Source organism: Hermetia illucens, chromosome 7 (assembly GCF_905115235.1).
Source record: "Hermetia illucens chromosome 7, iHerIll2.2.curated.20191125, whole genome shotgun sequence".
NCBI lineage: Eukaryota > Metazoa > Arthropoda > Insecta > Diptera > Stratiomyidae > Hermetia > Hermetia illucens.
In genome coordinates, this window is record NC_051855.1 from 4,292,433 (window position 1) to 4,318,926 (window position 26,494).

At 44.4% G+C, this 26,494-nt stretch overlaps 1 protein-coding gene across 3 annotated transcripts in view; it reads left to right on the forward strand.

Annotated features, from left to right (window-relative positions):
• Positions 1 to 26,494, forward strand: part of LOC119661038 (plexin-A2) — a 177,471-nt gene that overhangs the window by 145,942 nt on the left and 5,035 nt on the right. For all 3 annotated transcript variants that reach the window (XM_038070210.1, XM_038070212.1, XM_038070211.1), the window contains 13 exons: positions 386 to 623; positions 10,749 to 11,590; positions 11,712 to 11,841; positions 11,920 to 12,462; positions 12,556 to 12,718; positions 12,781 to 13,320; positions 13,765 to 15,019; positions 15,082 to 15,209; positions 15,271 to 16,221; positions 16,316 to 16,511; positions 16,578 to 16,964; positions 17,026 to 17,156; positions 17,237 to 17,382. In XM_038070210.1, coding sequence (XP_037926138.1) covers positions 408 to 623; positions 10,749 to 11,590; positions 11,712 to 11,841; positions 11,920 to 12,462; positions 12,556 to 12,718; positions 12,781 to 13,320; positions 13,765 to 15,019; positions 15,082 to 15,209; positions 15,271 to 16,221; positions 16,316 to 16,511; positions 16,578 to 16,964; positions 17,026 to 17,156; positions 17,237 to 17,382 — 5,628 coding nt within the window. In that variant the 5' untranslated portion in view covers positions 386 to 407. The remainder of the gene's footprint in view (positions 1 to 385; positions 624 to 10,748; positions 11,591 to 11,711; positions 11,842 to 11,919; positions 12,463 to 12,555; positions 12,719 to 12,780; positions 13,321 to 13,764; positions 15,020 to 15,081; positions 15,210 to 15,270; positions 16,222 to 16,315; positions 16,512 to 16,577; positions 16,965 to 17,025; positions 17,157 to 17,236; positions 17,383 to 26,494) is intronic.

A 26,494-nucleotide genomic window follows, 5' to 3' on the forward strand; every position in this document is an offset into this window, starting at 1 on the left:
TTTTGGAATTGTATTGTGAATTTGTGAGCAAAAAATCACTCGTTTTCCATCTGAGCAACAGCAGAGTTTTATTGCTGCTCAAAGGAAGACGAAGCTTCTCCAAGAAACAAGAAAGGAAGATAGCTTGTAAGTTTTCCAAATAAGACTGGTTAGGCCACTGTTATTGCGTCTCGGCTGGAAGTTATTTAGCTGCACGCCCCTAACTGAGCCCCTCCCACCGCACCTGGCGAGAGCTATAGCGCATCTCAACCCTATTACAAAAAATCAACTCAACCTTTCATGCGATTTCCGAGTATTTTAATGACCCGCGTGATATAATTTAATATTATCCATTGACGTCCAACTGTTACTCATAAATAATTTGCTTTTCATCTTATCTTTTCAGATCATATGTCGTGAATAAAACGATGAAGATTTTATTTAGCATACTGCTGCTGACAGCACTGGATCGGCATGTAGCCAGTAGTGGTAGTAATAAAAACAGTAATAGTGGTGATATTATTGGTAGTGGGGATATAGCGCACTACACAAAAATTACACAGAACCTTAGCAATATAATAACACAACAAACGGAATTCGATACAAAATTAAATCATTTGGTTGTGGACTCAATAACAGGACGGGTAAGTATTTTTGAATCATATTTTATATTTATTCGGTATCCCTTTTAAAAGAAGGTCCGAAAACCGGCTAGAATGTAACTAAATTAAGTACAGATTGAGCAGAGAATTGCGGTTAGCGCCCTAGATCTTAAGGAGACTTCTCAATGGGAGGGTTTCCATAGATCGATTTTTGCTTTTATATATACATCTTTTTCTTTAGCCTTTATCCCTTAACAAGCGGAGTCGAATGCGCCATTTTGTTCTGTCAAAGGCTTGGTTTGGACGCAGCCCCATCCAGTGAATCAAGTCACCGTTGTTTCGGCTTACAATCGACTTGTTGTTCAGACCAGTCTTGGCAACTGAATTCCCCCTTTTTTTTTTTTTGGGGTAGGGTAGGTGAATGCATTTACGCACAGTGTTGGACTTCCGATTTGGTACGTCGTCGGACTACCAACTAAACACCTCCCCATCGTCAGAGAGCTAGCCTGGAACCGTTTGTCACATTACTTCGGGCCAGCCCCCGAACTCTCTTGCCTTGCGGAGCCTTCAAATCAGGGAATTCCTTTCACCAACGGGAGGGGAGAGGAGGAAGGGAACTGTCAGTTCAAGGAGCCCCCTGCCATCCGGCTCCTCCAGCGGTCGAGTTCTATCTTCTTAGCAACGAAAAGGGCCCGAACGTAATGGGCAACACGGTTCCACCTGTCAGCAGTCCTCAGCATCTCTTCCACAATGTTGTCTGGAGAGAGATCCCCTGTGTTTAAATAGAGCTGCTGACGAACCCCATCCCACCTTCCACAAGAAAAAAAAGTGTGGTGGGCGTCGTGCACAACTCCATTGCAAAACACACAATCCGGAGAACGCGCCTTTCCAATCTTGTGCAGGTAAGACTGAAAACCTCCATGCCCACTTAAAAATTGGGTAAGGAAATAGTCAGTCTCACCATGCTTCCGATTCAGCCACGCACCTAAGTTGCCGATGAGCCGCGCAGTCCATCTGCCTCTAGTTTCATTTTGCCAAGAGAGCTGCCACTCGTCCAGAGTGTGTTGCCGTTCTTCGCGAGCAACCACCTCCCTTGGCTCATCTCCCTTGCGCTTGTATATAGCCTGACGCTCCCTAGCAAGAAGGGCAACGGGGATAACTCCCGCGATCACCAGACGCAGACGCCACCCGTAAAGCTCCCCGTCTCTGTATTTGCGCGAGGCGTCTACGATATACCTCCTTGTTAAGAGCGCTAGCCCATACCTCTGCGCCGTAGAGCAGGGCAGACTGCGTTGAGCTCATCAGGAGACGTCGCCTACTAGACGTAGGACCCCCAATGTTTGCCATTAGCCTACTTAACGCCGAAACTCCAGCCGCAGCCTTGTTCGCTGCTGCTTGGATTTGCTCAGAAAAGCTCATCTTTGAGTTAAGAGTCAACCCGAGGTACTTTACCGCTGATTTTGACTCGATGATCGACTCGCCGAACGATATGGGACGCAGGGTCGGAATTCTCTTTTTAGTCAGGATGACTACTTCGGTTTTTTCCAGTGCAAGGTTGAACCCATAGGTAGCGTTCCAGAGGTCCGGGCCTAGGATGGATCCCTGTGCTACCCCCGACGTGACCTCCATCCACCTTTGACCCTTTAGTGTTTCAGAGCAGAGCAGGGAGCGGTTCCTCAGATAGTCCCTCAAAATCCGTAAGAGATAGTTCGGCACGTTGAAGGTATTGTCTAGTGTGCCTAGAATGTCTTTCCATCTTACGGAATTGAAGGCGTTTCTGACGTTAAGCGTTACGAGGAGCACCACCCGTCGAGTTCGGCGGCTATGTGCCTCTGCTCGTCGAACGGCGTCCACGACTTGCATGACAGCATCAATTGTCGATCTCCCTGCCCTAAAACCAAACTGCTTCAGCGAGTCTACTTCTGATGAGCTTTTCGAGCATTTTCCCAGCAGTGTCAAGCATACATAGTGGGCGGTATGAAGACGGCAATTCGGGGTCGCCTTTTCCTTTATGGATCAGCGGAAGCCTCGCAACTTTCCAACGAGCAGGGAAAATGCCCTCTTTCAGGCAAGCGTTGAATGCGCCGAGCAGTAGGTCTGGCCGGTGTTGGAATACCAGTTTGTATACCTCTGTTGGAATACCATCGGGTCTTGGCGCCTTCTTGTTTTTCATAGAGAGGACTGCCTGTTCCAACTCTTTTATAGAGAAAAGTGGACAGTCCTCTGCGCTCTCCGCGCCGACGTCACCATCCCATACGGGGTGTGCAGGGAAGAGTGCCCTCACAATGCGGTCCATCTGCTCGGCCTTCAGTGAACAGGGTTTCCGCAGAGCCCCGATTTTGCGGGTTACAAGTTTGTAACCGAGTCCACACGGATCCCCATTCACCTCGTCGATCAGATCTTACCAGCAGTGAGCTTTGCTCTTGTTTATTGCGCTGCGGAGTCTCCTTTTGGCTGATTTGTACTCCATCATTATGGTACATGGTCCACCAGCGACACCAGTGATTCCGACGCGAAGGTTACGTCTGGAATGCTTCCTTCGCAGCCCGGGCGCCGGAACGTTGGGGTAGATCCGGTGTTTACAGCTACCAGTCCTGTTCTCCCCGCCATTTCCAGAATTCGTTTCCCTCTGGAATCTGTGTGAGGCATGCCCCATTCAATTGCCCTAGCATTGGAGTCACCCCCGACCAGGATCCGCCCATCCGTGCTTAAGATAGCGTCCTCCAAAGCCTCAAGCCTGAATTACCCTTAGCGACAATTACGTGACCATACTATTGAAGACACCTCTCGCAATTTTTCCATGACCGGAGAAACCCCATATCAACCGCAGATATTCAACATACGGCCAACATTTAGGACCATAGACACTGCGGACGACATTCCGATAAATCTTAGACTTGAGACGTTCGTTGATATATTGATTACAAAGAACACCCGTTGCTGAACGTTATTTCATCCAACCAGTGTTACCAAGGCACTTGCAAAACTGTTGCCGAATATTGGTCGATCGAAACACTATCGGAGGTCGCTTCTAGCTGGTGTGGTGCGATTCATCCTGCTTTATTCATCACTTGTGCGGGCAGAGGTGCTTGCAAATTCTCAGAGACGGAAGTAAGTAAACTTGGATTACCGGCTAATGGCTTTGAGGGTTTGCAGTGCTTTTAGAAACACATCAGATGAGGCAGTATAGGTGAAAAATTTTGGAACTAATTTAGGATTGACAATTATCTGATTAAAATGATTTGCCAATACCCTGTGAGTACGCTTGAACTGTTTCAGCCAGAAGTTATGAATCTTATCAACACCTAGTGCCTTCCAATTACCTGTTTTTTCTACGTCGACTTCAGTTACATCAGGCATGGTCATTTCGGGGAGGACCTCGCATGAACGCAACGGCTGGGTTCGCTCTAAACACTTCTCCAGATGTTTTCTGCCTGGTCTAGATCGAGGTTAATTTTACGACCTGAGTTAGTGAAGAACAAGGTGTTGTCTGTCCTTCGCTGAAAGCTTTTATGATACCTATCTATCATCTGCCCTTAGTGATGGATTTCCAAGAAGTGCTTACGTAACACGGCCAAAATTATATCTAAAATTTTTAAATCTTTTGTTGAGTCAAAACACCCAGAAAATGCTCCTGAATGTACCTCTGTTATTCGCTCCAAGAAGTTGATTATGAAGACCAATAACCGTGGTAGCTGCAACATAGACCAGGCTATGAACTTCTGTCGCAGTAATCTCGCTAGTCAAAATTCTATCAACGGCAGCAATGATGTTCGTAGTTGCCGAAGTGAATTTTAGTTTTGAGATCCTTGGCCTAGCGTCTTGGAGAACCTCAACATATTCTGTGAATGCTATCTGGAATGCCGTCAAAACCTCATTACAAATTGGGTCGACATACTCAGTTACTAAGCTTCTCGTAATTACTGGGTTCATGGAGTGCTTTATAGGGTCGAGTACTTCATGTGCTCCTATGTTCAGTCTGATTTGTAAAAGACTTCACACCGAGCTCAAGTCAAACTTCGTGGAAAGCTTGTTGCCTAGTTGGTAGGGCAATTCGATTATTTTTCACTATCATCCGGTATTGACTGGCAACGTTCTGTTCCGGAACATGACTTAGTTTCCGAAATCGAATTATGAACCCGTCATGGAGCCGGTGTCTGTACCCTGATGGATGCCATTCTGTGATATGGTAATAGGCGCGGACGGTAAATTGGTTGAGTTAGTTCGTCCAAACCATACGACGTCTAGGTCTCCCGCCCCTAGTGCTTGAGACATAACCGCCAAAACATCCAAAGGCGAAGAGCCGCTCTGGTGTTATTGAGCGACACTTAACTGTGTTAGGTACTGTCTACGTGTCCTTGAAGTCCCATCAAAAAAATTTAAACAAATGTCCCCAAATTTATCCCCACGAGTAACGGAGGACCAGTCAGCAACCGTGCAGTAGAGCCCTAATGTTGCAATGTCCCATGGTTACGACCAAAGGTAGAGAAGGTATTTGGAGGTGAGCCGTGTAACGTCATTGCAATTCGCGTCGATTCACCCAGGATTACGAATTTGTTAAGGAGGAGGAATAGGTTATTGAAGACGAACACAAATGGAAACGTTCTGCTTGTCCGCGGCTACTTATTTAGAAGATCATCTTACGATATTCATAGCTGCCCTGGTGGGTCACGTCATTATCCTCAGTAGAGCCGCTTGGCATGTCAGTGACGACTATACTCACACCTGCCTAGCGCATGGAAATCAAGAGCTCGAAAAAGAGTTCTCATAGGATGTCGGGTGGTTTGCTAGGCGCGAAGGTGAAAGCTTTTAAGGGGAACACGTTTTCCGTGGCACTCAAATCCGACATATCCCTGAATGGTACGGTTAAAGAGAAAGCCAGCCAAGTCAATCGATGGTTGACGGAAGTATGTGATGCTACTATGCCCAGAAGGCGATTGCTTCCCAGTAGGTAACTCAACTACTGGTGGAACAACGAAATCGCAATTATGCGAGCCGGATGTTTCCGGGCAAGGAGGCTCTACCGGAGGCTGAGGGGCCCCAGTAGGTAACCCAACTACTGCTGGAACAACGAAATGACAAGTTTGCGAGCCGGATGTTTCCGAGCAGGGAGGCTCTACCGGAGGGGAAAGCCCGGTGGCTATGGTCGGATGGAAGCACATAGGCAACTGCGTGGCCGAAGGAATAAAAAAAGTTACTTCAAACAACTGTGTGACCATGTGTAATGAAACGGCTGCGGAGAACACCCCAGGTGACCTGTCCGCGCCTCTTGAAACAGATTGTTACCACTTTGTTCCCTCACCACGAAAATAGAGGAAGGCAAACGGTTGTTTAGCTAAATGAAGGCATAATATCTCCAGTAACTGTGGAGGAGCTGCGGAAAATATCTGGTAGGATCGGTGACAACAAGGCCCCAGTTTTGGATGGCATCCCCAATCGAGCTTTGAAACTGGGAGTGAAGACTAGCCCTGACAATTTTGCCTTCTCCAGTCGAAAAAGCAAAAGTTGGTGTTCTACCCAAACCTAGCAATCTAGGTTGTTTTTTTGCCAAGCCAGGATGTGGAATCTTCCAAAGACATCAGGAGAAACCGCTGACGATTCGCGGACGTAAATCCGCTCCTACGTACTAATAAACCACAGTCGTGCATCCTTCAACTGCTCACCCCGGGGAACTGTCGTTAGATATTACTACACAGGGCCGATTAGCATTTATGGTATCATTCCTGCACGGCTGTTCGCTTGCCTTTTCCTTTCCTTTTTTGCACATTAGTTACGAACGACACTACTTCCTGCCATTTGTCTTCCGACTGAAGCATGCGCTCGACCAGAAGATGCACGCTCGGAATGATGGTCCTTCACGCGACGAAGCAACTGCAATAGAATATTGCACGCTCTGCGTTTTCTTCCTCGGCTGGGCAGGTTGGGCATGCTGGCGAGTCATCGTGCCCAAATCTGTGTAGATCTTTGCGGTACCCACCATGACCAGATAGAAACTGCGTTAACTGGTAACTACAAGCTCCGTGGTGACGTTTGACTTGCATACGGATTGGTCTTTCGTCGAGCTATCTCATCGGGTCTGCCATTTGACCATTGATGATTCCCTTTCCTCGCTCTTGATCAGTTACACAGCGTCTTGGATTGTCGTTCTCCTGGTATAGATTCGTCTCATCTCTTCAGTCAAGATGTCTACCGACAACAGCCCGACTATAACTAATGCTTTGTCATCTGATATCACTCTCAGAGCACATAATCTGTACGAGCGCAATAGGCTTCTCCTGACTTTCTTAGTCATCAATGCTGCAGGTCATACAGAAGCGGCATAGAGCAAGACTGGGCTAATTACTCGAGACAGCAACACTCCACTGACGTATTTGGGTCTGCCAATATTTGCTTGTAAGTGTGCAGCCTTTTTTTAACGTAGGCTTGTTATCAGTACGATATCTATTTTATGATCTCCGAGCACTAGTCCGGCAGTTTCCAGCCAACTTTTGATCTTCCAGATCGCTTCATTGGTTGCAGCCCCAATCTCGTGTATATGCTTTGGAACTACAATCACAGCAATATCGTCGGCGAAACCTGCTACTTTTACCCCTAAGGGTGAATGCCGACCCTTGACGGACTCCAGCTGAGACACGTTAGTAAAACGTGCTTTTCTCGCTCTCGTAATTTAGCTCCCTGTCTGTAACCTTGGGGTGTTCATACGGATGAGGGATTTTTGGATGGCCGACCAGTTTACTTAGTTGAAAGCGTTCTTCACGTTCATCGTGCGCAGTACTCTTTTGACCGCCATCTCTCACCTGCAGTGGCAGCGGTGTCCACCAATACCTTTATTGCATCGATAATGGAGCGACCTTTTCTGAATCCAAACTGCATATCGGAAAGAGCTCTTTCATTTTCAGCTGTCCCGCGCAATCTGTTCGCAGTTATTCCTTTCAGTATCTTCCCCATCGTATCTATAAGGCGAACAATATGTTGCATATGAGGACGGACAGCTAGGTTGTTTTTGCTCTTGGTAACAAAACCAAACGCTGCTGTTTCCATTTTTTAGGGAATATCCCTTCGTCGAGGCATTTATTGGGAGTATCATCACGTCTCGGTGCTTTCTTGTCCTTTTTATGTTTGAATACCTGGAGCAATGCATCTTCGGCTATGGACTCTTAAAGCAGCTACACTAACTACCTCGATGACTGTGTCCGATCTTTATTTTAGACATCACCACTGTATAGGCTGTGCCCCAGTGGTTTGCGTCAGCTTCGTTGCAGAGATTTTTAAGGCTTGTGCTTTGTTTGATGGCTTTCTGCAAATGGTATCTCAATTGTTTGAATGTGGGGAGCACCTCCTGGAAGTCCAATCTTCTCCTCAAACGTTGGACGCTTCTTCGGGTTTGCAGGCACTTTGTCCTCAGCGTCTTTTTTGCCTGATTCCACCAGTAGCATGGTGAGTTTCTTCTGCTGGGAACTCTTCTCGGCAATGCAGTATCGCACGAGTTGGCAATAGACTGAACTAGCTGTTTGGTCAAATTTTCTGCTGATCCTTGGTTCATACTGGCGGAGTTAATCACCAAGTCAAACGCATCTTTATCGAAGAGGCTATGCTTCCATTTTCGACCTGTCAGTTCCTGTTCCATTATGTACGCTTTGATTTCAAATATTAACAATAATAATAATCGTTGGCGCAACAATCCAATTGGATCAGGGCCTCGAAGTGAGCTACAGTACACTGTAGAAGGCAATGTGGTCAGCTTAGCGCTCGCCCGGGGTTATTACCCTGATTTGGCTCAGGTACTCACACACAGCTGAGTCGACGTCAAATCACGATACAAATCTCAGTGCCATCAATGAGATTTGAACCTCGACCTTCCGTATGACAGCCTTGTGCTCTAACCACTCAGCTATCCGGACACTCAAATATCAAATATTACCATCTGATTATCACCGTGGCGGAATTGTTCGCTAACCCGCCACCTCTTCTTAGGCAGAAGCGAAAAGCTGGCGAAAGTGATGTCAATGATCGAATCCATATCAGCTTTACGATATGTGTTTGTCTCACCGCTATTTGCAATTTCTAATTCCAAAGATGCAAACATTTTCAGTCACCTTCCACCTTTGTAGGTGGTATGCTTGCTACCTCACTCTGTTGCCCACGCGTTGAAATCACCGTCGATAACTAGTGGAACCCTAGCGTTTGCGGTTGTCGCCATATTGTCTACCATTGGCTGGAATTATTCTATTGTCCAACTAGATCTTGCATAGCAGCTGTAAAAATTGAAGCCGTTATTATAGCTCGGACGAAACCCTCTAATCGCTCATCGATTTCCAGGAACGGTTGCTTCTTGCGTGCCCACATAGCGACCTATTTGCTCTTGTCATGAATCCACGCATTATTATCTGATATTTGGTATGGTTCGCTGACTTGGTTCTAGTCCGCTCTCTCGCTTACTACAATTTGTGCCAGGAGATCCTCAGCCGCCTCGTAGCTATTGAGGTTTATCTGTATTACCTTCATATTGATTTCGTGGTATTCAAGGCCCTCCTGAACACCGGACATTTGTTACTACCAGCTATCCTCCCCTGTTCCCGGATGCTACTTTTACAACTTCCAAAAGCTTCTTCGCGGTTTCTGCAGGAAGAACTAGTGCCTCAGTTTGTATGTCGCTGTACGCTTTTCGCAAAGATACCGTTTCTAAGGTTACTGCTTCTCCGATTTCGAATTGAGAGCAAATCGTCGCGACTAGGTGCTCAGGTGTAAGAATAAATTTTCCCCAAATCTTCCCTTTTTTCCGTCGGTCGTCTCTTCTTTCACCTATGCTTTTTTTCTTCCTACTTCCCCCTTTTTCCTCCTTCCCCTTTCCACTGTTTCCCTTTTCCCTTCTTCCCCTTTTTTCCATCCTTCCATTCTAACATTTCTTCCCAATTCCTCCTCTTTTCCCTTGCCTCCTACTTTTCTTCCTTAATACGAGCACATTCAGTCGTGTGTGTGTGTGTATGGTGGGGAGAAGCTACAGCTTCTGAGCACTCAGGCCGTGTTGGCCCAATGTACTCGCCTCCCCCGTCTAACGGAATATTCCGGATTCGTTAACGTATCGCAGGATTTCCGGTAGTGAATGTGATGCTACCCGTCGCAATTGGAGGACATCGGCACCAAAGATCTGATGCCTGATGCGCCCATAGGCGGGGCATTCACATAGGAAATGCTCCGTGGACTCCGCTTCCTCATTACAGGAGGGACACGTATCATCTTCAGTAATTCCTATTCTGAACATATGCCCAGCTAGTAAATTATGGCCTGTCAAAATGCCCACAATACAGCTGCAAGTCCTCCTGCTTTTCGACAGGATAAACTTTGCGGTACGTATGTTGGGTTCTGGCAGGAAAAGTTTGGTGTGTCGAGCAGCATTTAGGCTCTGCCACCTGTCATTATCGGAAACTTGTTCCCAGTTTTTGAAAACAGATTTAGCCAATGCCATTGATACTCCAATTGCTGGCTCCGGTCCCGGCATAGGGGAGATTGACCCCTCTTTTGCTAAAGCGTCCGAGAGTTCATTTCCCTCTATGCCACAGTGACCAGGTACCCAGAGTAGTTCCACAGTATTGAATCTAGACATAGAGTTCAAACGTTCTGCATTCCTGAACGATTTTCGAGGTGATCGAAGGACTGCTCAATGCTCTCAGTGCAGCTTGACTGTCACTGCAGATTGCGATGCGCCTGCCCTTCAAACGCTCGTCAATCACCCAGTTTGCCACCCTTAGGATCGCATAAACTTCGGCTTGAAAAACCGTTGCATATTGTCCCAAAGGAAAAGCCCACTTCTCGTTTTTATTCGAGAGGTAGACTCCGGCTCCAGAACCCTCTTCTGTTTTTGAGCCATGCACATTCACTCACTAGTTGCTTCATACATAAGCTATAGGTCTCTGGGTTCTTTTAGTAACCGATAACTCTAAAGTAATCCCAGGTATCGACTCTAAAGTAAACCCAGGTATCGACCATAGTCCGGAATATAAAGTGCACAGTACTAAGCACCTTAATTTCTGTGGACTCCAGGCTCCAAAGAGAGTAAAGAGCGGGTATAAACTCATCGAAATAGACTATGGAGTCCTGTCAGTTTTCAGTGGCTTTACATTTTTAGGGATGTCTTTTTTAGCTTCACTAACTGTTCTTTTATTTCAGGTATTCATTGGCGGAATCAATAGACTGTACCAACTTTCACCCGATCTCATCGTAGAAGTGTCCGTTATTACGGGGCCAAAAAACGATTCAGACGATTGTCGCGTACATGAATGTCCGCAGCAAACTCAACGACATCTCAAGGACAATGTCAATAAGGCTCTATTAATAGATCGAGCCACATCACGCCTCATCGTCTGCGGTTCCCTATTTCAGGGTGTCTGTACAATACGAAACCTGCAGAATGCCAGCATTGTTGAAAAAGAAGTCCAAGAGGCGGTGGTTGCAAACGATGAACTGTCCTCGACGGTTGCATTCATAGCACCGGGACCACCTCAGCCGCCCGTCTCAAATGTCATGTATGTGGGCGTGACATACACGAAAAATTCATTGTATCGTAGCGAAATTCCAGCGGTAGCATCACGTAGCTTAGAGAATGATCGCCTCTTCCAGATTGCCTCTTCGGCAGTCACAACTGGCACCCGCATCTTTATTAATTCATATGCTCGTGAATCGTACCTGGTCAATTATATTTATGGCTTCAATTCCGAAAAATTCTCCTATTTTTTGACAACACAGTTAAAGCATAATAATCAGGCTGCATCGAAGGAGTACATCAGCAAGCTGGTGCGAATATGTCAGGAGGATTCCAACTATTACTCATATACTGAGATACCAATCGATTGCATAAGTGACTCCCAGGGTGGAAAGAAGTATAATCTGGTCCAGGCGGCATATTTGGGTAAGCCTGGGTCGGATTTAGCTGAGAATTTGGCGATTACTGCACAGGATGATGTGTTGTATGCTGTATTCTCGGAGGGAATTGATGATGTGCCTACGAACAAGTAAGTTTCTTTTACAGTTTGCTTTCGATTAGGTAAGCGAAATCTTCCGATTGTTTGCCTAATCTACCGTCCTTTCAAGCAACAATATTCTCACTGTTCTCCTTGCTGATTTTTCTCACAGATCGGCACTTTGCATATACTCTTTGAAAGCGATCCGACGGAAGTTCATGCAAAACATTAAGGGTTGTTTCAATGGAATTGGTATGCGCGGTCTTGATTTCATTTCTCCAAACATGGCATGCGTTTCAACGGTAAGTAGAAAAGCCTTCAATTTGCCTTAACTACCACCTCATAAACCTCCTCTTTTCTTCCTACCGTGATCCGAACAGAAACTTCAAACGATTGGCGAAGACTTCTGCGGTCTTGATGTAAATTCCCCACTTGGTGGAGAACATCCAATAGCTGCCGTACCTGTGAGTCTGTTTAACGTTCGCCTGACAGCTGTAGCAGCCACACGAACCAGTGACTATACCGTGGTCTTCATTGGAACGGCCGATGGACATCTGAAAAAGGTTGTCGTGGAATCAGCTAGTTCGGCCACAGAGTATGCTGACATTGTGATCGATAATGGTTCACCAATAAATTCGGATATGCATTTCGATAATGACCGCATGCATGTTTACGTTATGTCAAAACGACATGTTTCTAAAGTTAAAGTGCACGACTGTTCAATATATAAGACTTGCGGTGAGTGCCTTGGCGCAAAGGATCCATATTGCGGCTGGTGTTCACTGGAAAACAAGTGCAGCTTGCGCTCAAACTGCCAAGATGACCAGAATGATCCCCTTTACTGGGTCAGCTATAAAATGGGAAAATGCACTACAATAACGAGCGTCATACCAAATCAATTGCAAAGAACTACAGCAAGAACGGTAAGTTTTGGAAATAATCCGTCTCATCTTGTTGTCTCAGAAATGATTTCTTTGGGGAAACTAAAAATTTGGAATACTTTTTTCGAATTTCAGCTTGAGCTTATAATCGATCATCTACCGCAACTAAAAGAGAATTTGGTTTGCGCTTTCACAACTGCTGAAAAGACACTTTTCACTGAGGCTACCAAGAAGCGCAACGGCGTTAACTGTACAACACCTCGAACGGACATGCTGCCTCAAATCGAACCAGGTGAACGTAAGTACAGCGCTTTCAATATTTCAAAAAGATTCTATTTGGTATGAATTCATTCTTTTCAGATCATTTCACCGCGAAACTTTCAGTTCGTACAAAAAACGGACCAGACTTGGTTTCGACAAATTTCACATTCTTTGATTGTTCAACGCATTCGTCCTGTACGCGTTGCGTTTCATCGAAATTTCCATGTGATTGGTGTGTTGAGGCACATCGATGTACACATGATACAGCCGAGAATTGCAGAAATGATATCCTGGTAACGGGAGTGAGTCGTATCGGGCCAAGCTATCGTTCAGGACCCGGATTTTGTCCTACAATCAATGCAACCGGTGAAGGAAGTGAGGTGCTAGTTGCTGCTGGAACGAAGAAATCTATCAAAGTTAAAGTCCATATTATTGGTCAATTCATTGTTCAGACACGTTTTGTGTGCCAGTTCAATATCGAAGGTCGGGTGACCAGCTTGAATGCTCAACTTCTGGCCGATACAATTTATTGTGATCCTATGGAGTTTGTCTATACGTCAAGGGCACCGAATTTGACGGCAACATTCGCTGTGATTTGGGGTGGATCGAAACCCTTGGATAATCCTCATAACATTCATGGTAAGTCACGTCAGTTCGGTAAGGAGTTTTTTTTCTAGATTAAGATATTTTTGAGCTCATAATTTTTCATACTGGCTCTTGTTTGTATTTGTAAATCCCAATCCTTTGTGTTGTCACTGGTTTGGAAAACATTTTTTTCTGTTCACATCAGAACGCGAGTTTTTTATATGAGCTCCAAATGGGAGGGTTGAGTCAGCTTCGGACTTATCGTTGGGCTTCCTGGAGAATGTCTTCTCTGATTTGAAAGTTCCGAGTCAAAAAAACTTTGAGTTTATCACGACTTCGATGGAGAAAAATTTGGCTTGGGCTTGAGGATTTCGAATAAGATACTTTTGGCATTTTCCCAGTTTTCTTGACTGAGAAGTCTAAATTAGGATAGCTTGGAAATAATCGTTAATCCAATCCGCCTCGGCCTAGCTAAGCATTTTTTTTTTCATATTTCAGTGGTCATTTATCGTTGTCGAGACATGTCGGACAGTTGCGGTATGTGTCTGGCCCTCCCAGAAAAATACCAATGCGGATGGTGCTCTTCAACTAACACATGCGAAGTAGAGAAACAATGCAGCAAACAGGCAGAAGGGAAAACCGACTGGCTCAACCGAAACGAGATCTGCCCGAATCCGGAAATTTTATCATTCTTCCCAAAGACTGGACCTTGGGAAGGTGGCACAAACATTACCATACGAGGAATTAACCTGGGCAAAAACTTCTCAGATATCTATATGGGAGTGAAGATAGTGGGGATTACATGCGAGCCATATCGGCACCTCTATATTGATACCAAACAAATCGTTTGTAACGTAGACAGTCCCGGTGTCCGGATTTATCGATCAGGACGCATAGTTGTTCAAGTGGCGGATTATCGAGGAGAATCCAAGACTGACTTTGAATTCGTCGACCCACAGATTGATGATTTCGAACCGAAATTTGGGCCAGTTTCAGGAGGAACACAAATAACTATTTCAGGAAAATACTTAAACGCTGGTAGCCGGAAATTGGCCTTCATAGATAATACTCTCCCTTGCGAAATACTAAGCACGGATACAAATCAAGCTCTATGCACCACAAGCCCAGCTCCTGGACCCTTAGAAGGAAAACTGAAAATGCATTTCGATAACGGCATGCGAGAGTTCAATGAGCATTTGTTCCGCTATGTTGAAGATCCAACTATCGACTATGTAACATCCGGACCAAGTGGCCAGCTTAAGGTTCCCAAAGGCATCCCCGCCGGTGGAATTAGGATTACCGTGACTGGTAATCAGTTCGAATATATCCGTAGTCCTCGGATGTACGTCTACTATGAGGGTAAAATGTTCTTGAGCGAATGTGAAGTTCTCTCGAACACGGATATGATTTGCAACTCGCCGATCATTGATGCTGATAGCGGTAGCCTCGATGCTGACAAACCAGAACTACTAGAGTATGGCTTTATAATGGATAATGTAGCCGCAGTGCAGAACCTTTCAGCGAAACATAAGAACTATTTCGAACTGTATCCGAATCCAGTGTATCTAAAATTTGAGGAGAATGTAAAGTACTACAAGAGTGAGTACCTGACTATTAATGGAAAGAACCTCGATCGGGCCTGTAAGGAATCAGATGTCATTGTTATGATAGGAAACGGAGTCTGCAATATTACATCCCTGAGTCGTCAGCAGCTAACATGTAGACCACCTGTGGAGGTGACTGATTCAAATGAGTAAGTACCGACCTTTTTTCCTTTAGGGATATCGACTGACAGAGAGCTTTTCTTCTTTCAAGGGTTCCTGCGGTTATTGTCAAAGTGGGCCATACACAAGCCCTAACCTACGAGATAGGAATTCTTAGCTACGTCTCGCCAAATATCATGCACAGTTTGAGCAAAAACGTCCTCGTTGCAGTTGTTGCAGGTGAGTCATTCTTATTCTGGTGCACTAAATAAACTAAAATGTTTCGCCCTCCACATCCTAGGTGTTGTAATAATATTATTCATCTTCATCGCCCTGCTCATTGCATATCGTAAGAAAACAAGCGAATCGAATCGCGTCCTAAAGAATATGCAGGAACAAATGGATATCCTTGAGTTGCGGGTGGCAGCAGAATGCAAGGAAGCCTTTGCTGAACTTCAAACAGAAATGACCGATTTAACGAGCGATCTAACATCAGGCGGAATACCATTCTTGGACTACCGCACATATGCAATGAAAATTTTGTTCCCGAATCACGAGGATCATATTGTACTTCAGTGGGAACGACCGGAACTGCTTCGCAAAGAGAAGGGTCTGCGCCTGTTCGGCCAACTGATTATGAACAAGACCTTTTTGTTGCTTTTCATACGGACTCTGGAGAGCAATCGATATTTCTCCATGCGCGAGCGAGTCAACGTTGCATCCTTAATAATGGTCACACTACAATCGAAACTCGAATACTGCACCGATATCCTCAAGACCCTTTTAGCAGAACTTATTGAAAAGTGCATTGAAGGCAAGAGCCATCCAAAATTATTACTGAGACGAACTGAAAGTGTAGCTGAGAAGATGCTCAGCGCATGGTTTACATTTTTGCTGTATAAATTTTTGAAGGAGTGTGCAGGAGAACCACTCTATATGCTGTTTCGTGCTGTGAAGGGTCAAGTCGATAAGGGCCCAGTTGACGCCATTACTCACGAGGCTCGATACTCACTTAGCGAGGAGAAACTTATCCGACAACTTATCGAATTTAAATCCATGACAGTTTATGCTAGTATCACCCAGCAGCCAATCTTTTGTAATAATATTGAAATGATGCCAACTAATACAGAAAATGTGCCGGTCAAGGTGCTCGATTGTGATACCATCGGCCAAGTGAAAGAGAAGTGCTTAGATACCATCTATCGAAATATTCCGTCTAGTCAAAGACCACGGCGGGATGACTTGGACCTTGGTATGTATTCGAAATATCTCGTTAAGGCAACTCACAATTGGCTCATGTATATGTTCACGGAGGTTCTAATTTTTATTTTCTTATCTCTCAAAAGAGTGGCGTACTGGAAACTCAGGGCGCGTAATCCTCTACGACGAGGACTCAACGTCAAAGCTAGAGAGTGAGTGGAAGAAGGTTAACACGTTACACCATTACGGTGTTCCCGACGGTGCTTGCCTCAGTCTGGTGCCGAAACAAAGCTCAATTTATAATTTCTCTATACTATCAGATAAGAATGATAAATCTCATAAGTAAGTTACGACCATCCCCCAGTCTGTCGAGTCAATGCTGGCTTAACCATTGTCTCGTTATTGCAGATATGAAACATTGAATCTTTCCAAATACACATCATCTTCACCAACATTTAGCCGGGCTGGAAGCCCCCTAAACAACGACATCCACGAGAACGGTCTCAAGTATTGGCATTTAGTTAAACACCATGACACCGACTTACAGAAAGAGGGTGAACGTGTCAATAAAATGGTGTCAGAGATATATCTGACACGTCTCCTAGCCACCAAAGGTACACTACAAAAATTCGTTGATGATCTTTTTGAGACCATCTTCAGCACCGCACATCGAGGCTCTGCACTGCCACTAGCTATAAAATATATGTTTGATTTTTTGGATGATCAGGCACTTCTTCATGGCATCACTGATCCAGAAGTGGTGCACACGTGGAAGAGTAATAGTCTGCCTCTCAGGTAGGGTTAACAAGTCCTTGAAATCCGAATTTACTTACCTTTCAATCTTTTTCTTTTTCAGATTTTGGGTGAATTTAATTAAAAATCCTAATTTTGTCTTTGATATACATAAATCGAATATTGTTGATTCATGTTTATCGGTTGTTGCTCAAACATTCATGGACTCATGTTCAACATCGGATCATAGATTAGGTATGTATCCGGTTTAGGCGACCTGTGGTAACCTTGCAGCCAATTGGATGTTGACGCTGAACATAACTTTTGAATTCCAGGTAAGGATTCTCCTAGTTCCAAGTTACTATATGCCAAGGACATACCAGCATATCGTCAATGGGTGGAAAGATATTATGCCGATATCAGAGACATGTCAGCCATATCGGATCAAGATATGAATGCTATGTTGGCCGAGGAGTCCAGGGTAAGTTAAGTTTTCTTAAAAATATATTTTTATTTATTTTTTATATATGTAGTACATATTTTGACGGTTCGAATTATTGCGGAAGGTTAATCTATGATTTCACTAGTTCAGGTCATCCTAGATGCAATAAGGAGCAAACTATCGCTAAAACGACATGAAAAGTTATGCGATAGTGGGACTAATTTTTCAAACTAAATTTATCCATGGAAATAGTACAAATGGTTAGAATGTTTCAAAGTAGCACCCTCCCACATCTGTATCTTGCTGCCAAAGAGTTTTCCAACTTTCGTACGCCTCCAGGAACGCCTGGACCGGAATGCGCTGTTGAACTGCTTCTACCAAACCATGATGATTGCCGTTGACCACCACAGCTCTATTCTCAAGAATAGAATAAATCTAGCGGGGCCAAATTGGGACTGAGGTAGCGTTGCAACCTTTTGCTGGGTAAGATGCTCCGCCACTCGGAACGCTGTGTATTTTCGCAAAGAAAAGAAAAACAAGGCATTAACTGTTTGTCCAGGTGGCACAATCTCTGTGGGATGACTTAATATCGGCCAAAAACGCATTGAATTTGTTCGTTCGTACTTTGCAGTACAAGGACTCTGCGAAGACCCGTCTACCGATTTTTCACCATATCTTACCTACAATTCAGTTAATCATGAGGTTTGGGGCTCGTATACTTACTTGGTTGTGATTTAGAGAAATTGGAAGACTGCCAACATGTATACACCTGGCATGCCGTCCCCAGCACATGTCGGCAGTTGATTGCCAGCTTGCCAATTGGGGGGTTTTGCATCTGAAGTATTCTGCTGGATTCCCTGCGGCACCCTCCAGAAGTTTAGTTGTGGTCGAAAGCGTATGCCGACGAACACAAGTTTGGCATTCCATCCTTTATATATCTTCTCTAGGATAAACTTTTCGATTGCCTCCTGTTCCTAAAGCCCGAACATCCACGTTCAGTTCAGCTTGCCAGTTGTGCGGAAATAGCCCACAATGCACCCGGACGTAAATTAAACTGAAAGCTTCATCTACGTACTGGCAAGTCACAGCGTCATTAGTTCAGTTCTAAACATGGAAGGCCTTGAGGCGCTAATTGGAGATATTTTTGTGTGTGAGCATTTATCAAGATGAAAATGCCCATAAAATTTTCCCTCACACCCATGAAACATGAAATTCTCGCTGACAACCTAAGCCAACATGCCTGGCCGGTAGGCCGAATCATTTTTCATTTGAGAGAGAGAGCCAGAGCCTCTTATCCACAGACTCTTCAGACATAATTACCAGGCCAAACTGAACGTGGACCGCGGGCTTAACAACTGATTAATAGTTCCGGATATGTCTCGGGTGGAATTGCGTACCTCATAATTTTTACGGCATTAATATAGCCAATTCTGAATTTTCTGGCTCTTAGCTCTGGAGAAAATCGTTTTTTATTGCATTTTTTTCTATTAACTATAACTACCTGAGAATAGGTCACTTAAACTTTAAGTCAATGTGAATAAAACTGAGATAGGATCATTGAAAGAGAGGAATCTGTTCCTTAAATGCCATGAAGTTTTTCTACAAATGACATGTTTGAAACCGGTGATCAAAATTACCCGAAAACTACTGAACCGATGTTTTTGACCTTGGCCAGCTGATTCAATACGTAAAAATGTGATAGTTAACAGTTCGAATTTTTTTTTCTCCAAAAATTGGCCGTTTTACCGTCGTTTTATAGGTAGTGGTCTGCAAAACGTAGTTTCGTTAAAAATGATCCGTAAGATTTAGGTGCATTTACCACACCCAAGCGAAGCTACTCGCCTGATTGGTGAGGTTGGAGTGATTAGTTGACTTGCACAGACATCCTTCGGATCTCAGGGAATAAATAAATTGAGCTCGTCAAGAGATAGCAACCTCTCACTTCACTTCTTTATAATATTCATATTCGCCTCCTGTTCACTCCTTTCTGCAGTATAAGACATCCGTACAGCGTGTTTTCCTATCTTTTTTCTATTTGATTTTCAATGAGACTGCTCTAATTTTATTTTCATTGGGGGTGGACATGACATCATCTTAGGAGGTAATGTGGCATCGTATCACTTTTTGAAGAAGGTGACATTACATTAACGGTACGTATGATGTTATATCATTAGCATCGAATATTAACACTCAGCAGCCCATACTACCAAATATTATATATTACTAGAATAATTTGGCCTGCATTTATTACATTTGTAACAAAAAGTATACAAGAGCACCAAATGAGTATCTATGAAGAAAAAATGAAACGTGCATGCAAGAGGAGAAAAGGAGAAAAGAATATGGAATCATAATTTTTGCGAGCGAGTATTACTTCACTTAGATGTTATCTTTGCTTGGCATAATTAAAGTTTGTCTATCACACATCGGAATCATCTTTACACATAAATCATCGCAACCGATAGTCGATAACCGCTTCGGCCGGGGGGGAATGGGAAATGTTATGTAGACCAATGCTTATGTATGTACCAACGAACAGCCAACATTCATTCCAAACCGTAACATTGCAAATCAATTACTGAAAGCCAAGAATCTGCATTCCTATATTCAGATGCACCCGAAATCATTTTATTGTCAAAAGCCAGAAACCAGCCAGGAGCTCGCCTAAGGCCAACCTGAAGCTCGCCCAAACCTAACCTGAAGCTCGTCCAAACCTAGCCCGAAGCTCGCCCAAAGCCAGCCGAAAGTAGGCCCGATAATGTTGGATAAAGGAGGAGGGTTTGAGGCAACGTGCTCTGTACTATCCTCAGTAAAACAAAAATAAAATGCTGAGATCAGGGAAAGAGGTAAAAAGAGTATAGTTGGAGTTATTCCATTCCTGATCCTACCTGATCTCTCTTGGTGACAGGTCCCGTGGCAGGTCCCGCGACAGACGGACCAAGAAAATGCATCCAATGTTGTTACAAACATGATGATCGGATTCTGTCACAAGCCTCAGAGAAATACTAGAGCGTACACCTCAGTCGAAGCGGCAGGACGGTCCCCAGTCCTGTCGAGAAATGGGCAAAAGTCCGAACAAAACGAACAAAACAAATACGTGTCTGCCCGCTAAATGTTGGTACCCTAACTGGAAACACCGAGGAACTCGCAAAAGCCCTTCGGAAAAGACGCATTGATATTTGCGCTCTGCAAGAAACTCGATTATCTGGTGCCAAAAGCTGCGACATTGAACGCGAACGCGGTAAAAATGGCTATAAACTTCTCTATTTTGGTAGCCCACACACTCAATATGGTGTTGGCATTGCCATCTCGGAGGGTTTCCGTGATGCCATTAAATTTGATGATCTCACCATTATATCAGCTGATCGCACTATTCACTTCTTCACCGCGTACGCACCACAGACAGGTTGAACTGATGCCGAGAAAGATGCCTTCTAGCAACTTTTCGATGAAAAGACTTGTCACGTACCTGCTGATGACTATATCATCATTGCCGGCGATCTCAATGGTCATGTGGGTGAAAAGGCAGATGGTATCAGGTGCCATGGGAGAAAGGGGTTCGGAGTGCGCAATGAGAGCGGCTAGCGTATAATCGATTTTGCGGACACCCATGACCTTGTACTTATGAATACATGGTTCATCAAACGATTGTCTCATCTTCCTACATTTTATAGTGGAAACAGACGCCGACATTTTAGCACTGTCACTGCTTGCAAAGCCATTCCCTATGATACCATCGCACCCCAACATCGGCGATTGATTGACGTATTGACGTCCTACGAGTTAAGCCACCGATAAAACAGCCTGAGGAACGCACTGGCCCTTGGCGCATTAAATGGTGGCGATTTGGTGAGAAAAAAGAAGAAATGATTTCACTCACACAATTACCGACTATTACGAATGTGACGAATCGTGGAACCAAATGAAATACACGGTCTACAAAGCGGCCTCTGCAATCCTCGGGGTCACCAAGCCAGGTAAGCGGTACATCAACCGAGTAACTTGGCTTTGATATTCTGACGTTGAAATGAAGGTTCGTGAAAAGAAACGCCTCTACCACAAATTTCTCGACGATAAAGCGCTTGCTAATTGGCAAATTTATATGAATGCCAACCGAACGTACACAGGATATCGAACACTTCTGTTGCGTTAATTTTGCTTACCAACCGTCGAGCCGCAACGGATAGATGGTGAAAATACTTCGAGCAGATTTCAACTGAAGAATTTGCTCATCCTCCACACCTGAAGTCGAGGAGGCAATAAAACGAATGAAATCGAGGAAAGCCACAGGACCAGACGACATCGCATCTTAGCTCTGGAAAGCGAAGAGCTGGGACCCAACACTGTGGCTCACTGATTTCTTTAATCTGGTTATTCAGGAAGGAAGAGCATCATCCGACTGACAAGAAAGTGAATTAAGCCGGATTTGTCAAAAACTGCGGAACTACTGATGCAACACACCCTGCGCGGTTACTCATGGAGAAACACCATGCGAAGCATCGCCCTCTTTACATTGCATTTGTGGACCTAGAGAAAGCGTTTGACCGTGTGCCACACGAACTCATCTGGTATGCTTTACGACAACACTTCGTGCCAGAAGAACTCGTACGCTGGGTTCAATTTCTCTACCACGATCCGAAAAGTAAAGTTCGAAGTATGGCGGGTGTATCAAAACCGCGTCGTGCCTCTGTTGGTGTTTATCAAGGAAGCATCCTCTCACCACACCTTTTTGTTCTTGTTATGGACGCCGTCACACGGGACATCCAACGTCCAGCACCCTATACACTGCTTTATGCAGATGACGTTTTCCTAGCATCTAATAGCAAAAATGATCTCCAGCAACTTGTCTGATCTACATCACATTGCTTTTTGATCGTTATTGTAGCCTAATGATTTTCCCGCTTTTTTCTGATTGCTGTAGGACTACTATTATCTCCTAACTCTCTTATAACTATCACGATCCCTCCCTCTCCCGCTATTGAACCTTGAATGATAACGGAATGAATTGAATGAATTGCCAGTCATTAACAATCACGGGAATTGGAGAACGGGCTGTCGAAGCATATCTATCGAACTATGTAAAGCCGTAAGGCTGTCTTCGCCTAATATTTTTGAAGTTGGCCGTGTACACTTTTACCCTGACTATGCTGTCATAGGCTTGAAGTCTATTAAAAGATGGTGCAACTGACCAACAGTTTTTCCATCACTTGCCACAATGAGAAAATCTCATCTATTACTGATTTGCCTGGACTGAAGCCTCTTGGGTATGGGTCAATTATATTCTGAGCATATGGGGCTATCCAGCCTAGCAAGATAGAGGAGAATATTTTATAGATGGTACTCAGCAACGTGATACCTCTATAATTGCTGCACTGCGTGATATTTCCCCTTTTATGTATGGGATAGATACTGCCTCGTTGCCAGTGGTCAAGCATTGATTCGTAGTCCCACACCTTGAGCATCAGTAGATGAACCACTTGGTGTAATTGGTCGCCTCCATATTTAACCAAATTGGTTGTAATGCTATCGACCCCTGGCTAACTCGCCGATATCCTTGTTGTTGAGCAGTTCATCAACCCATCGCTTCAATATGGCTATGCTGTCGGAAATCAGATTTCTCAGAGCATCAAGGTGTATAAGGTTTAATCCTGCTAACTTGTTGGTAAAACTTCCGTGTCTGGTGCGGTTGCTCCCTGTACTTCTCGAGTTCACAGACTTGTTGGTTTTCGCAGATTTCCTTTTTCCGTCTTGAAGTTGTTTCTCCACTCGACAGAGTTCGCGATGGGCCTCTGCGCGTTCCCGCGTTCTGTGACAGTGCAACATTGCCCGGTATGCAGCGTTCTTCCATTTCGTTGCTAACTTACATTCATCGTCGAACCAGGCCTTTCGACGTTTATTGCGGGGAGTGGGGACCAATTATACGGGTATTGTTTTAAGGTTTCTTAAGGTGAGTTGGGTTTTAGTGGGCTGGTCCATCACAAAGTACATCTAATCAAATTGACCACATTGTGATCAGTAGTAGATTGAGAAGCTATTTTCGAGATTCGCTCAACAAGAAGAGCAATCATATCGGCTTCGAGCATGGCTATCACTGAATCGAGTTTTGCGTTCGCTTGTGTATCGCGCGGCGGAGAGCTTGTCCCTAAAACCCTACCCTGGTCTGCTGCCATTTGACAACAGCAGAACAAGTCATGACAATAGCAGAACTAGTTTCTTACCAGGCAAACAATGTCTTGAACAGCTCTGGGGGCCGCCATTAAACTTGGCAAGGTGTCCAAGCTACATTCCGAAGTACGGCTATAAGGTGACAGAATGTGACAGAATGCGTCAACAGAAGGATTTCGACCTCATGTATTGTGGAGAGAGGTTTCTATCATTATGTCGATGTTCCCCCATGCATCCGTAGTGTAGTGGGCTAAGGTAATAAGGCAACTATTTGGTAGAAGACAACAAGTTCTCGTCAAACATTAAGAAAACGACCCAGAAGAATGCCTGAAGGGCATATATCAAGGTGTTTTACCCCAATGATTCAAAACCAGAATAAGGTTCTGGAGAAGAAGTCTATCCTTCGGCTGAAAAAGGGAGGGGACTTTTTATTTGGGAAAATATACAACGGTCTTTCAGGCTGTATGGAATCCTATCCTAAAAGACGCAGCCTGGGAGATCGACGAGCAAATAAAGAACAAGCGCATCACAATCTGCGGTGATAGTCAAGCTGCCCTAAGAGCGTGGAACAGTGCCTCCATCAAATCGTTCCGGAATGTAGAAATCGTTTGCACGCTATATTCAAATTCAATACGGTGGATATACTCTGGATATCTGGTTACTGCAGCCTAGAATTTCGGCCATGCCGAGATCGACACCATCTGCATTGCATGATGCTAAGCTTAATGGCAGAACTAAGCGAATATGATGCAAAGTTTATCCTGTTGAAAAACAAAAAGACTTGCACTAGTAATGTTGGCATTCTGACTGACCGGGGTGCGTTTTGGTGTTGATGTGCTCCGGAGTATTCCGTTAGATGGGGGTGTCGAGTATAATTGACCACTATAGACTGATTGCTCAGAGGTTACGCTTACGATTCCCCCCGCTCTCAAGAGGAAGACTTAATGTTCGAAATGAAGATAATTGGAAAGTTCTTCCGACTGGGAATTTATGGTGGCCTAAGAGGCTATTTTAGGGTCAAACGTGTAAAACAGTGTATCATTTTAAAATTGTTAGATAAAAGGAACTATAAAAGCTATCGACTTCAAATTTGCGATGCTTCTCTATTGAATTGAATCTTTAAAATGGTTATGAAAAGTAGAAAGGACAAAATTACGACTACAGTATCCAGACGTTGGAGCGTGTGATCGCAAAGGAAGCGATTCGCGCGGGGCCGTACCCAGGTCTTCATTTTATAATTTGGCAAGCTTTTGAACATATCGTACTATCGCTCTAACCATTGAGCTATCTGGACACAATATTGCCAAGTTAATGAAAAAAAAAAATTGGATTAAATTGGTTCGTTAGATTTTTTTCTGTGCTACCCCGCGCAACAATATTGCCGATTTTTACTACATGGAAACAGCTTCGAAATATCCTTATAGAATTAAAACGAAAGTAGTAGTAGAGTAGAGATGTCGACAACTATCCGGAGGAAAAACGGCTCTCGAAAGATACTGCTTCTTCATTTTCTTCAGCTTTTGTCCTGTTCACAAGCCGGGTCGGCTCGTCGTGATCGGTTTCACCATTTTATTTTATCCAATGTCTGATCTAGATGCAATCCCCATCCAGCGTTTCGGCCGGCCTTTTAGTCGTTTACCATCGACTTCGATATTAATATCAGTCTTGGCAATTGAATTCTCGTTAGCGCGAATTACGTGACCATTCAATCCAAGATGCCTCTCTCGCAGTTTTTTCACGATCGGTGCAATCCTTTATCGGATTTCGGATAACCTCATTTCGGATGTGATCAAAAAGTGTCACGCCACTAGTCTAACGCAACGTCTTCGTCTCTATTACCGGAAGACGCCGTTTATTGTCTTATAGTCGGCCAACATTGAGAACCATATAGAGCGACAGGGTGAACGACATTGCGGTAAATTTTAGATTTGAGACGTTCGTTGATTCGTCAATCACAATGGAACGGCATTTCTTCCAGGTTGCGTTAATGCGTGAAGCAATTCCTCAATCCTGGGCAGGTCACTGCCGCTGACAGTGAGTGTGACTGTTTCATGAGGATCGATCGTCAAAATCGTTTTATTCAGATTCAGTCTGAGACCATGTTGCATGCGGGGATCATTCTATTTTTGGACAAGTTGCTCGAGATTATTTTTGCTGCATAGGGCGCTGGACGTTGGACGTCCCGTGTGACAGTAGTGACTTTTCAGTACACAATCCGAATCATAACTGGCAAAACCAGTTTCCAACGTGTTCCCGTCTATTTTATATAACCTGCTAACAATACGAGAATGTGTAATATACCCATATAAAGCAGTAATTTTGATGAGAAGGGCTAGATACAGAAGTAGACCTTCCCCTTTTTGATTGGCTCGGATTTTCTTTACCAACTCTCGTTTGGGGCATGACATGGGGTCGCCTAAGCGGCAGAATTATTTTTCTTGTTTTATCCATCACTTTTATAGCCCTCTTTCCCCTCGAGGCTTTTTCAAGCTTTTTCCCATAAATGGCTTGTGTCCGTATTTCACACGTGGTGCCATCCGTTAATTTCTCTGTAGAGTTTGTTCTCTCAGCGCTCTGTTTGGTTGGTGGGAGTTAGGTTTAGGGCTGCTCCGTTTTCGTTTGGCACTCGGGGGCCCATTATTCATGTGATTGGATGTGATCGTGGAGATGTCCCACAGTTTTTGCAATTATTTTCTCAATAAGCGTTTCATTTTATTGCTTGTAAAATCAACCCTTAGACAAGAATATCATCTTCTTGCTGCTTGAATCGCCTTCTAGAAGGTAGCATCTTTTTGCTTGATGGCTGAAGAAATTATTTTCTGAAAAACGGATTAGTCTCAGTATTGAGACAAATTCAACGAACGGGCTTTGCGTTGCGCGTTCAGAAGTGAAGTCTGTTCGTCCTGGTTGACTTCCCCTGGCCATCAGCCTGATTGGGGTGGAGACGAGAGGTTTTAAAATCACCATCTAGCGTTCTAACCCGATG